At 39.9% G+C, this 12,365-nt stretch overlaps 1 protein-coding gene across 1 annotated transcript; it reads right to left on the reverse strand.

Moving 5' to 3' along the window:
* Positions 1 to 5,634: 5,634 nt before the first annotated feature.
* Positions 5,635 to 11,479, reverse strand: LOC128455252 (zinc finger protein 3 homolog). Its single transcript, XM_053438935.1, has 3 exons — positions 11,283 to 11,479; positions 10,212 to 10,813; positions 5,635 to 9,054 (listed from the first exon to the last, which is right to left on the reverse strand). The coding sequence occupies exons 1-3, from the start codon at positions 11,477 to 11,479 to the stop codon at positions 7,610 to 7,612; spliced, it is 2,244 nt and encodes a 747-aa protein (XP_053294910.1). The 3' UTR covers positions 5,635 to 7,609.
* Positions 11,480 to 12,365: the final 886 nt, after the last annotated feature.

Raw genomic sequence — 12,365 nt, forward strand, 5'->3', positions numbered from 1 at the left:
CACATGTTGTCTGGTGGGTTGGAGGTTGGGGGGGTGGGTGACCACCAAGCAGGATGCAGAGCAGAAAGATGCCCATTCATGTCCACCATACTCAAAAAGACCCACTGAGTCGTATGAATGTATGTGTGTGTCCTCTGTTAGTTTTCAAACTATTCATCTAAATGTCTGAAAGCATGAGGACCACACACACACACCAACACACACACACACACACACACACACACACAGCAGGGGTATCTGATCTGTATATGCATTCTTGACTTCCAATGAACTACAAATCTGTACCAAGAAAGAGAAAGGAAGAAAGAAAGAGAAGATTAAGGAGGGTGTTTATCATGGAGATCATGGGCCTTTGGTTCATTAATAGACTCACTCACAGGTCATTTAACTATAGCCAAGGAAGTGGAAGTTAATGAAAAGGGGAATGAAAGAAAGGAGAAAGGTTCATACAAGGGAAACAAGTCCTCCGACCTAAATGACCATCATGAAATAGGCCAGCAGGCAAACCAGACTTTTATTATCATGATTAGAGGATTAAGAAAAGGCTATTTATTAGGTTTGGGCATAAAGTGTTAAGTTTAGAGGGCCTTCGTTGTCATGGTTACTAAACTAAACATGTGGTTAGGGTTTTGGAAAGGTCATGGTTAGAAAAACAACAATGACTTGGTTTTCAAGTGGTAAATGAACAGCGGTGCCCTCCGTTACAGTTCTGTGTTGTGTTGACTCATCCATCCACCACAACCTCCTCCTGACACTGTCTCCCTCTCTGGTTCCCATAATAATAACTATGGCCACAGAAACATACCTAACAAAAAAAAGTCGTGTCATGATATGGTGGTCAGGTTTTTAGGGGAGGAAAGTCAAAAAAAGGAGAGAAAATGAGAAGGAGGCATGTGAAGGTCAAAAGTCACAGAAAAGATGGAGGAGTAAGGGACAAAACAGGATCATGCCACTTTGAATTTTAACGTAAAAACAAATATAGGTTGTATTTCACAACTTTAAGCTTGATTTCTGGTTTATGGCTGACACTGGTATGTTGGTGTGATATGTATCTTGAATCTCGCAGCAGATTTTCAGAGTAGTGGTCTGGTGCAGGAGGCTGAGGCAGACGAGAGTGATGTAATAGTCGAGGTATGATGGAATAAAAAGCAGAGATGGTTTTCCTCTATTGATTTTTCGTTGGAATGTGCCATGAGGACTTTCCTTGGAACTGTGAATCTGTGCAATCTTGACCTGAGTGAAAAAAGAGAGGAAACACGTGTCAGTCGACGCCTCCCAATTAGAGTTTCAGATTGTATCATTATAATAGAACACAGATGTAAATTGAAATAACTGATGATTAAAGAGTCTAGAACAGATGTTCCACAAGAGTTAGATATTCCACGCAGTATCGGACACTTGGATGAAACCACAGGTGCAGTATAGAGGCATTTTATGTTTTTTCTGTTGTTTTCTCTGTTCGAAGAATTGGTCGCCATTTACTTCATTTGTATTGGATTCGGCTGCAACGCTGTTTACCCCAGAAATATCCTAAAGTGATTGTGGACTCGAACACTTCCCCGACCCCTCCATCAGCAAAGTGGTGTGTGGATAATGAGTGAATTTTCTTTTTTGGGTGAACCATCCCTTTAACAAGAACTGGTGTTAAGTGTTGTCTATCTTACCAGAGAGTGAGACAGACTCTAACTCCCCACAGTAAAAACATCTAACTTGTCTTTTGTTGGTCGTGAAAGATGAACATGTGAGGAGTAAATGAGGAGATCAGGAGATCAGAGTAGTTTGAATATTGTGGTTAAATTGAAAACATACAGCTTTAGCTTCCAACCAAACCTTCAGTGACAGTAGACAGGAAATACTAGAAAGCAGAGGAGACATGAATGGTGAGACCAGAGGTGAAGTGAGGAGGAAAGCAATGGAAAAATAATAGAGAGGAAAAAGAGAGGGAGACAGGAGAGTGAGCTAATGTGTCCCTCAGACATAAGAACATCTGGTTTGTTACTCTCCGTTTCTCAGACAGACAGAAAGAGGTATTGATAGACAGAAATATTGTTGTGGTTGATACTTAATGACGGAAATAACACAAATATAGCAAGTTTTCTCGGCTAAAAGAGAAACTGTGATGAATTGGACTGAGAGTAATTTAAATATTTGAAGTTTGGAAGATGTTTAATTAAGCCCCAGTCACACATATGGAAAATCCCTTTGTTTGCCAAGTCTGTCCGCTGCCAAAATCGTAGTATACTATGAGAAATAGAAGGACAGATTTAGCTAATTCTGGAGAGTTGAAAAGGAGCTCTTGCACGAATTTCCTGCAGTTTCCTTCCAAAAAACTCTTACACTCTTTGGGGAAATGACCGAGACCACAATTATTGAAAATCACCTTTCCAGTTCGTCCAATCACAACAGCAGACCGTTCCCTAGTGCTTACTGAGCAGAAATCCTTACTATTTGTACTCTAACCGCAGAGTCACAGGGCTGAGGCTTTTAAGTGACTCACATCCTCCATTATGTCACTCCAACGCTCTCCTACTGTTCTTCCTGTAACTCTTCGTTGGATCAATATACAGGAAGCAGATTCAAAAGAATGTGCTTGTAGTCTGGTGCAGAGAATGAGCAAATGTGCAGTTTTAAAATCTCTGCTTTCTAATGGCTCTGCTGAGCAGTCCAGACCGAAGTCTTGAAATCTGATCCATCTGGACAAAGACAGGAAACCAGGGCAGAGAGAAGGGTCCACAGGCAGAGCATTGAACCATAGCTCTTGTAGTTATGTGTTATGGGCCTCAACTACCAGATGCCTACTTCAACTAGATCCAATTTATTCCTAACACAAATCAAATCCCCATCTAAGATTATCTCCTGTAACCTGCTGATTTTGTACAGAAAATTTAGAAAAATAATCTAATCGAAAACTATATATAAATACAGACCACTTACCATTTAATCAGTCTGCGGAAGTTTATTAATGAACAATGTATGATACAAATCTTATTTAAAGTTGCTAAGGCATCAGGCAAATAAAATGACAGGGCTCAAATACAGAATAAAACTGTATTTACCAGCACCTCTATCAGTCTGGACCGTTTACACAAGACAGCTTGGCTCCATGGATAAATGCTGTTGACTCTAGAATGTGACTCTGATCTTCAGCCTCAGCAGAGGTGTTTTGAGTCTCTAACTGTTCAGTGTTGGTGAGTCTCTGTCACTGTGTGTGCTATTGGGCAGCCCCAGTGTTCAGTCCCCCCCCCCCCCAGATATCTTTCAGGACGGATTGGGAAACTGAGATGATGGACACTGGCCGGACACTGACACCAGTTTGATCAAGTAACAACAAACCCCTGATTTTGATCATCTCATCATGAAACACTTCCTAACATCTTCATTGGTGTCTTCCACATGTATGGCCTGACCTTTTCACCTAATGATATAAGTCGTCTTTGTTTTTTCATTTCTATGTCTGTCACCTGTTAGAAACCTTTACACTAGTGGGCGAAGTCTGCAGAGGCTCTCTCTTTTCCTTTCCTGCCCTTGTCCTCTGGAACAACCTCCCTGCTGACACCCACTGTCTGACTCTGTGGAAGCTTAATCCCTAAAACTCATCTTTCAGTAAGTGGCTGGATCATGTCAGGCCTGGTGTCAGTTACCATTCTCCCACGGCTCTGTCTCAGTGAATCCATTCAACCTATTACATACAGTATAGTCCATGTGGTTTCTCATGACATGATCACTGTAAACCCTCTGAAAACAACTCAATCTCTGTTAACATTTCTGGCCAGGCTATGTGTGTGTGTGTGTGTGCGTGTGTTTGTGTGTGTGTGTTCCAGATGTTTTGAATCTGTCCCAGCCTCCTCCTCTTGCCCTCTGTGATTTTGTTTCCTCCTACTAGATGTGTCCTCTTTGCAAATTTTCATTATGCACCCAAACATTGCAACGCAAGTTCTTTTCTTATGTCTGATCTGTTCCCTGGGAATCTTTTCAAAATACATTCATGCTTGCAGCAGTCATTGAATCCTGGAGGGACATCTCTCTGTTAGGAAAAAAACTGGAAGTCAGGTTAACTTTGTTTAGAATGGTATGTTTGAATAGTATGTTGTTCCAGTGGTGGAAACAACAGAGATCCAATCAGCTCCTGGGTTTAACTCTGCATTTAATGACACAGAGATTTGGACATTCATCCTGCAATGTAAGTCTCAGAGAGCAAGAGGACTAGGTTTTATTACAATGTCCTTTTAAAGCATGAGAAAGTTCTACATGGATAAAGGATTTAGTGTCTTTATTTGTACAAAGTTTCAATGAACCAAAATGGTACACGATCGGTCACAGGACTCGCAGTATTTGAGTTATGTGAATGACAAACACTACTGCTGTCTGCAGTAAGAATACAGACAGTACTGTATTAATAATAACTCAAATGCTTAAAACTGTCATGCTTCTTTAACAATAAATTAAAAAGTGAACCTAACACATATCTTAAAGAGGGTTTAATTGTTTCAGTCTGCAGTGTTGTGAGGTCTGTGAGCTAGAAAAGGTTAGGGGAAAAAGAAAAGGGAAAAAAAGAGGGCAGACCAGAAATTCATCAACGTTACCAACTTACTACCTCGTCACAAAAAAAAAAAGAAAAACTAGTTCAAGCACAACTGACATCTGCATCACTCCACTTACATTTTATTACTTTAAAAATTCAATGTCAACTTTATTAGCATACACACAACTATATACAATCAGAGCACTGGCCGACTAACACACCTCTGTGACAGCAAACACAACCATTCATTCAAATCAAAGACATATTAGCCAAAGTATCTTGTTTAAAGCACTTAACCAAAGTTTTCCTAAGTCCTGCTATTCATTTGATATTCGTGCAGGCCAGGAGAGAGGAGGATGCTACTTTTATTATTTTCATTTAAATCATTGTTACACATTGGCTCATGTTGTGCAACAAGAAACAAGGAAGGCCACAACGTTTTGCAGTTATAGTATTTATTCTACACAGAGAACTAGCCTTAAAGCTAAACGTGGTAACCAGTTCTGTGGGTGGGTGCATAGAAGTAAGAGTCACGCAAATGCCAAGCTGGGATGTCCATGTGGAGGTAGACCCGATGAAGGAGAGAGCCAGAGCCCAGTCTGCAGGTCTCTTAAATATTGGTCAGCCCAGGTGTGCCACATCCCTGCTGATCACTAGGGTCTGACTCAGCCTACAGGAGCCTGAAATACAAACACAAGCACAACCCCATAGCAGAAAACTCCAGGGTTGTAACACCATGTTAAATGAAACGTTTAAAATAAGTCACAGAATGGCCTCAGCGGTATATGAGCTGGAGCCAATTCAACTGATCTGGTTAGAGGTGGGGTAAACCTGACATAAAAGTTAGATTAGGATAGACTTTATGTCCCAAAAGTGATTGATAGGTTGTTTGATTGATGACTTTGACCTTTGACCCTGTTTCTGTGTCTTTAGACTGATGGTGGACGCCGGAGTGCCAGAAAAACATTGAAACCTTGAAACTTCAAACAGAAAGACCCAAGCCAAACCAGGATTTGAATCAAAAACCTTCTTTCTCTGTGTGTGTGTGCGTGTGTGTGTGTGTGTGTGTGTGTGTGTGTGTGTGTGTGTGTGTGTGTGTGTGTGTTTGTGTGTGTGTGTGTGTTTGCCATCTCTGTCCTTCTTCACTAAAACTGATAATCACATGTATTTAGTTATTAATCGGTGATGACAGATCATGACTCCAGATCGTTCCATCACTTTAACCCTGATGTCCTGACTGTGCGCTTCACGTTATGTCTTGTGTTGTGTGAAGCAGGGGAATATGTGCACACAGTGTTTAAACATTTGTCTCTGTTTATATGGTTGTTATTAGGTTTCAGCAAAGAGTCCTCACATGAGAAAAGAAAAATAATTATAATATGTGAAATCTTGAATTATTGCCAAATCAACAAATGTTGTATTGTTTATGACTAGATTTCTCAATTGTTCACATAACCTTATTTATCTTGATGTTGCCTGCATGTCTTTCACATTGAAAGTCCTCCTCTTGCCTCACTTTGTTGGAAAGTTTTGCCTCAAGTTGCCGTAAAAGATGTAGATGTTTTTAATCTAAACTGAGACGCCATCTTGTGGAGCACATCTGTTATTACAAATGATATTAGATTCACAGCTTGTTTCCAGCTTTTTAACAACTGTTGTAATTTCCCTAAATATATCAACTGAAAACAACTGTGTATTACAGCTATATGATTAATCCACAATAGAAAACATGAGTAGCCTCGAATTCATGTTATTTGTCAGTGAAAATGAGTATTAATCATTCTGACTGGTTCATGTCAGTTTATTGTGGCCACAGTCCTACAAAATACTGTCATTTGAAGATTATAATCTGTTTTGAAATTCTCTGCCTGTCAGAAACTTGAGTCCAGAACAAATCTCTTTGTGTGATCCTTGTGTCGGATCCATCAGTTCTTCTCTCAGTCTGGATCTGAATCAAACTATACCATCAGGTGGAAGGAGCTAGCTTTTTCTGTGTTGTAGCATTTGTGAAATATATGTAAATAGTTATACATTTATTTCTCAACATCCATGATTTATTATTTATTATGCAATTTCACTTTTTTTTTTTTTCATTTCCTTCTGATATTTACAGATATTTTTTATTTAAATGTGTGTATAGCAAAACAGTCACATCATATGCACAAATTAAACAAAATCGTTGTACAAAACCATTCTATATATATGTATATTCACAAAATAACGCTAATTGCTCACCTTCACATCTGAATGTGTTGTTTCACAGTTTAGACCTTTCACCTGCCATAAGTTTTTGATTTCTTGTGCATCCCTTTAATTAAAAAATCTCTCAGCTGCATCTCCATGGATCCTCAAACTAACAGAAGCAGCCCTGAATATTCATGGAAATGGAAATGGAAATGAAAATGGAAATATTAAAATATCCTTGATGCATGAACAAAATAAAATAGACTGTTAGTAAAACTTGGTCTTGAATAAATTTGAAACATTTGGCCCATAATATATTTAACCAGCTCAGTAAAGTGAGTGGTTATGATTTAGATGAACTTTTGGGTGTCTATTGTATTAGGTTAGTGGTAGTGTGTGTCTCTCTTAAACTCTGGAGTGAATCAAACAAACACAAAGTAAAGTTCAGTTCTGTTCAGGCTCTAATAACTTTGGATGAGTATTGGTTTTGATAGAGAAAAAGTAAAGTGAGCTGAGGTCAGTGAGTGTGGAGGACGACACTCAGTCTCTGACACAATACAAACCAACAACTGCTTCTGTTCTGATCCTGAAACAGCGGCGCTAATAATTTATCATAGTCCGAAACCCTGTATTCACACTTCCAGTCGAGATTTACCGCCTGGTTCACCTCTCTCGTGTGTGTCAGTGAGTGGGGGCGGGGCCTGTGTTTGCTCGTGCAATGCTTCTTTCCAAAAACTGTTGAATGGATAAAACCAAGTGAAGGAGGGACTCTTAATTCTCTATTTACAACAGTGAACTATGAATATGGATGATATGAATAGCTGCTAATCAATCCTAATAAATATTTTGTTACAAACAATGCAACTGAATCACTGCTCTCCTCTATGAATCCTCATATAACAGTTAAATTGGACTTGCGGTTAAATCTTTCACCACACTCAGAGCAACCAATGGTTTCTGTCCTGTATGAGTCCTCATATGTACGTTCAGTTGGTTCTTAAGTCTAAATCTTTTGCCACACTCAGCGCAACAAAATGGTTTCTCTCCTGTATGAGTCCTCATATGTACGTTCAGTTGGTTCTTAAGTCTAAATCTGTTTGCACACTCAGAGCAACCAAATGGTTTCTCTCCAGTATGAGCTGCCATGTGTGAATTTAACTCAGATTTTTGTTTATATGCTTTAGCACACAGAGAGCAACTAAAGGGCTTCTCTCCCGTATGTACTCTCATGTGTGTCTTTAAAACGGTCTTTCGGGTAAATCTGTTACCACATTCAGAGCAACTAAATGGTTTGTCTCCTGTATGAATCCTCATATGTTCAATAAGCTGTTGGTTATATCTAAATGTTTTACCACATTCAGAACAACTATATGGTTTCTCTCCTGTGTGACTCATCATATGTAACTTTAAATTGTGTTCGTGGTTACATCTATAACCACACTTACAGCAACTAAACTGTTTCTCTAATGTATGAGTCTTCATATGTAAAGTTAGCTGGTACTTTACTCTAGATCTATAACCACAGTCAGAGCAACTAAATGGTTTCTCACCTGTATGAATTTTCAAGTGTAGCGCCAGCACTTCCTTTAGTCTAAAACTTTTGCCACACTCAGAGCAACTAAATGGTTTCTCTCCTGTATGAATTAACATATGTAGAGTTAGCTGGTCCTTTGCACTAAATCTTTTACCACATTCAGAGCAACTAAATGGTTTCTCTTCTGTATGAATTGGCATATGTCTCTTCAACGTGGACTTAAGTCTAAAAGTTTTACCACACTCAGAGCAACTAAATGGTTTCTCTCCTGTATGAATTGTCATATGTAGAGTTAGCTGGGCCTTTAGTGTAAATCTGTAACCACACACAGAGCAACTAAATGGTTTCTTATCAGTTTTACATCTCACATCACTTAAAGGCTGTTTGTCGTTTCTTATATTCAAACCAGACTGAAGCTCCCTGGTCTCTCTCCAATCATCTTCACTATCTTCGGTCTCTGAAGAGTCTTCGGTCTTGTCCTCAGGACCAGTTTGAGAATATCCATCAGGACCTGAGTTCCTGGCTTGTTCTGGTTTTCCACCGTCTGCTCTGTTCTCCTCATTCTGACTCTGATGAAGCTGTAGCGACTGTGGTTTCTCTTCGTCTTCTTCACTCTTCACAGTGAAAGGAGTCAATGTGAATTTGATATCAGCCCTCTCCAGTTGTTGAAGCTGCGCTCGCTCCTGATTGGTCCAAGGTTCCTCCTGTTCCTCTTTTAGGTGGGGGGGCTCTAGGTCCTCCTGGGCCGCAAGAGGGCTCCACTGCTGCTGCTCAGGGGGAACCTCTTCTTTACTCACCACCGGCTGCAGGAAGTCTGCATGGAGAGTAGAGAGGTTTGGTGTTTTTTGGTCTCAAAAAGTGTCACAATACTGAACAATGTGTCGATACAGATACTTTATTGATACTTTTCCAAAAAAGGGAGTGGCTCTATCAGAGGCAGTGACACCAGACTTCTGTAGTTTGATAGTATGATAGGTAATTTGTGAGGCTACAGATGTGTGCAGGTTAATCCTGGGTTGAAAATTACAGAATTACAGTGTCATGGTCTTTATTTCATGCTCAACAAATTTGTGTTCATCTATGGAGTGTTTTCTTGTTTGCATTCCTGCATGTAGGCGTTTTTTGACAATGAATAAGAAGCCCTCATTTTATGGTATGATGTACTGACATGTACTTATACTGGCACTGCAGGTTTTCCTGCATCGTGTGAAATAAAAGTGTTGAACCCAAAGGAAATATACGATTCTTATTTAAACCTGAGGAACACTGGCTGTGGAACAGCTTGCTTATGTTAACTGATTAGTTCACGCTGGGTGCTCTTCTAAAGATTTGCAGTCTCGCCCACTTTTTTCACGTTCTAAGCAGTTCATAGTAGAATATACAGAGAAAATCTTTCAGCACAGTTTCAATGTTACTATGTCAAATACGACAGTGAGCACAACTGCTAAATGAAACCTGAAAACACAGCTTTCAGACATTACTCTCCTTTCAAGCAGACAATTAGGTCAATGTTCAGTCAGTGGACCATCCATGAATACAGATTTCACTGAGTGTATTTTCTCACATGAATAAATAGAAACTATTTCATTTCTGCAACAACTTGTACTTCTATTAAATAGAGTATTGTATATTTGTCGCTTCCTTTTATTTAGTCATATCTGACGCATGCATTCATTCATTGTCTCTGAAACTATCTTTCTCCTATATTATTTCATTTAAAGTTTTATTTTCTATCCTTTGAACTGCAAACAGGTTTTTTATTTGACCTGACTGTTTATATTATTTACACTATTATATACAAGATTTAGGTCAAATTCAACTCAACATCTTGAAGCTGTTAGTGACGAGTTTCTCTGCTCACTTTAAATACATTTTAGAGCCCCAACTGTTTGTGTCTTTCGAAGCAAACCAAAGAGGAGCTTAGCTCCACTAGCTCAGCTAGCTTTCCGGCTCCAGGGAGCAGGGACTAACCTGCTCTGTGCAGCCTTATTTCGGGCTTCATCACGGCATCGAGCAGCCTCCTCTGGCGGCAGATCTCCCGCTCTGACCGCTCCAGTCTGTCTTCGTACTCTTCCACGGTTTCTTCAAACACATCAGCGATCTCCTTCGCCGCCGCCGTCAGCCGCTCGGTGAGCAGCGCTCTCAGCGCCGGTACTGGAACCATTTCTTCCTCTTTCTCCACATGCAGCAGAAAGTCTTCAACGGCAGCGTTGATCCGCTCATGTACCGACACCCGCAGCAGCTGCATTGCGCACATTGTCGTCCTTTCCGCGAACTTTGGGTCTCGAACGAGCGGCGACAACCTTGGCGAAAAGATGCGGAAGTGCTGTGGCGGGCGGATCGATCCGAATATCGATAATATATACTGTCTTGATATTGAGCAACACCAGTGTAATGAGATCGAGACTATAGTTTCAATTTCTCTCCTGTCTGTAGTGATGTGTCCTCCCGTGTCGAGGCTTCGAAGCGTGTGTCGAGTAATCGAGGATGATTTTTGTGAAGCGCGTATCGAGACTTGTGTTGATGACGTATGTGATGACGTTCGAAGCCTCGCGAGCCGGCCGATCACGTCACTGATTCAGGAAATGGTTCGCGGGTTTGGTGTGCGATTCAAGATATAAGGGGCCGCGAAACGCAATGGATTCCCCCTCACACTACTTGTCTTGGGACTTTATTGTGCGTTTGCTTGCAATTTATTCTAGAGTTTTGGGGGGAGAAAAATAATTTATTCCTTAACTTTTTTTTCTTGTACCCCAGCTTCATCTGTGCCCTGTGAAAGGATCGTTTCTAAAGCAGGCGAAATAATTTCTAAAAAAGGAAATCGCCTGAAACCCAGCACTGTTGAGAACTGTTGTTTTTAATAAAAATAAATTAACTATTTTCCCTATTGTACGTGTTACGTGTATTGGCATCATAAACATCATCAAATCATTTATTCAATTCAAAGCTTCTCACACACGCATCTTGAAGCTTCGGCCCATGAGTGAACCAATTGGATGGAAAGCTTCAAAGCTTCATGAAGCTTCATCTCGCCATCACTACCTGTCTGCACTGCTGCAGCTGTTTGTGTGAGTGCCGCAGCTGCTGCTTTCATGAGCCGCTTCAGTTACAGCGCGGAGGAGGCCCACTTTGCTAATCCTCTCCCTCTCGTGATTTGATATCTCACCGTCACGTGACTCTGCAGCGCCAGCAAGGTAAACAAGCAAGCGGATCAGACCCACTTTGGAGACCTGCAACATCTTTCCGTGGTGGAAGATGACGGCTTTAGGAATTTTGTGAGGACACTTGACCAAGGGTAGGAATTTCCAAGTATAAATTCTTTGATGGATGGGAAACTACCAGCTCTTTATGAAGACTGCTGCTCTAAGGTCAGAAAGGCATTGAGTGGCGTGTTGTGCTTTAGACAGACATGTGGACATCAAGAATCACAGAGGCATACTTTTTTTTTGTATCGTATATTTATTGTTGTTTTTTAAATTAATTTGCATACATACATGAATCTTCCCCCAAACTGAACATATGGCAATATATAAAATAAAAATAAATAGTACAAATATCACTTGAAAATAAATAAATGGCTGAGTTTTAATTAAAATATAAATTCAAGGTCAAAAATAACAATGAAAATAGTAATTTAGTTTAAATAAATAAATGAATGGAAATAATCTAAGTAGAATAAAATACAGTCATAAATATGGAGCAGAGTACAGCACACATTCGTCCCAACAGATTAGTTACTTCAAATTTCCAGTGCCTCTTCAATGTCACCATTTTTAACAAATTCCAAAACATCTACCAGATATTGTTAAATTGAGAACCTTTCCTCCTAACAATATATGTTCGTTTCTCAAAATTCAAACTTGAGTTTTTCAAACAGTGGCCTAGAGAGGGGAAATGAACATTCTTCCAACACAGAGCGATTGAGCTTCTGGCCTGTAGTAGACATAGGTCAACCATTTTTATTTCTTTATTAGAAAGAGGACAATTGTCTGGATAGATGCTTAATATACATAGTTTAGGATTTAGAGGTACTGGAGAAGAGGTAATTTGAGAGATATATTGTATCACGAACTCCAAAAATCTTTGAATCTCCACACATTCCCATAGACAGTGCTATAAAGTAAC

The sequence above is a fragment of the Pleuronectes platessa genome, chromosome 13, assembly GCF_947347685.1.
Source record: "Pleuronectes platessa chromosome 13, fPlePla1.1, whole genome shotgun sequence".
In the NCBI taxonomy this organism is placed as follows: Eukaryota; Metazoa; Chordata; class Actinopteri; order Pleuronectiformes; family Pleuronectidae; genus Pleuronectes; species Pleuronectes platessa.

Coding starts and splice junctions, on each gene's coding strand:
- LOC128455252 (XM_053438935.1), bottom strand. CDS start 11,479: ATGTTGCAGGTCTCCAAAGTGGGTCTGATCCGCTTGCTTGTTTACCTT. Junction 10,814..11,282: donor AGCTGCAGCAGTGCAGACAG/GTAGTGATGGCG, acceptor TTCCTGAATCAG/TGACGTGATCGGCCGGCTCG. Junction 9,055..10,211: donor AATAAGGCTGCACAGAGCAG/GTTAGTCCCTGC, acceptor CTCTCCATGCAG/ACTTCCTGCAGCCGGTGGTG.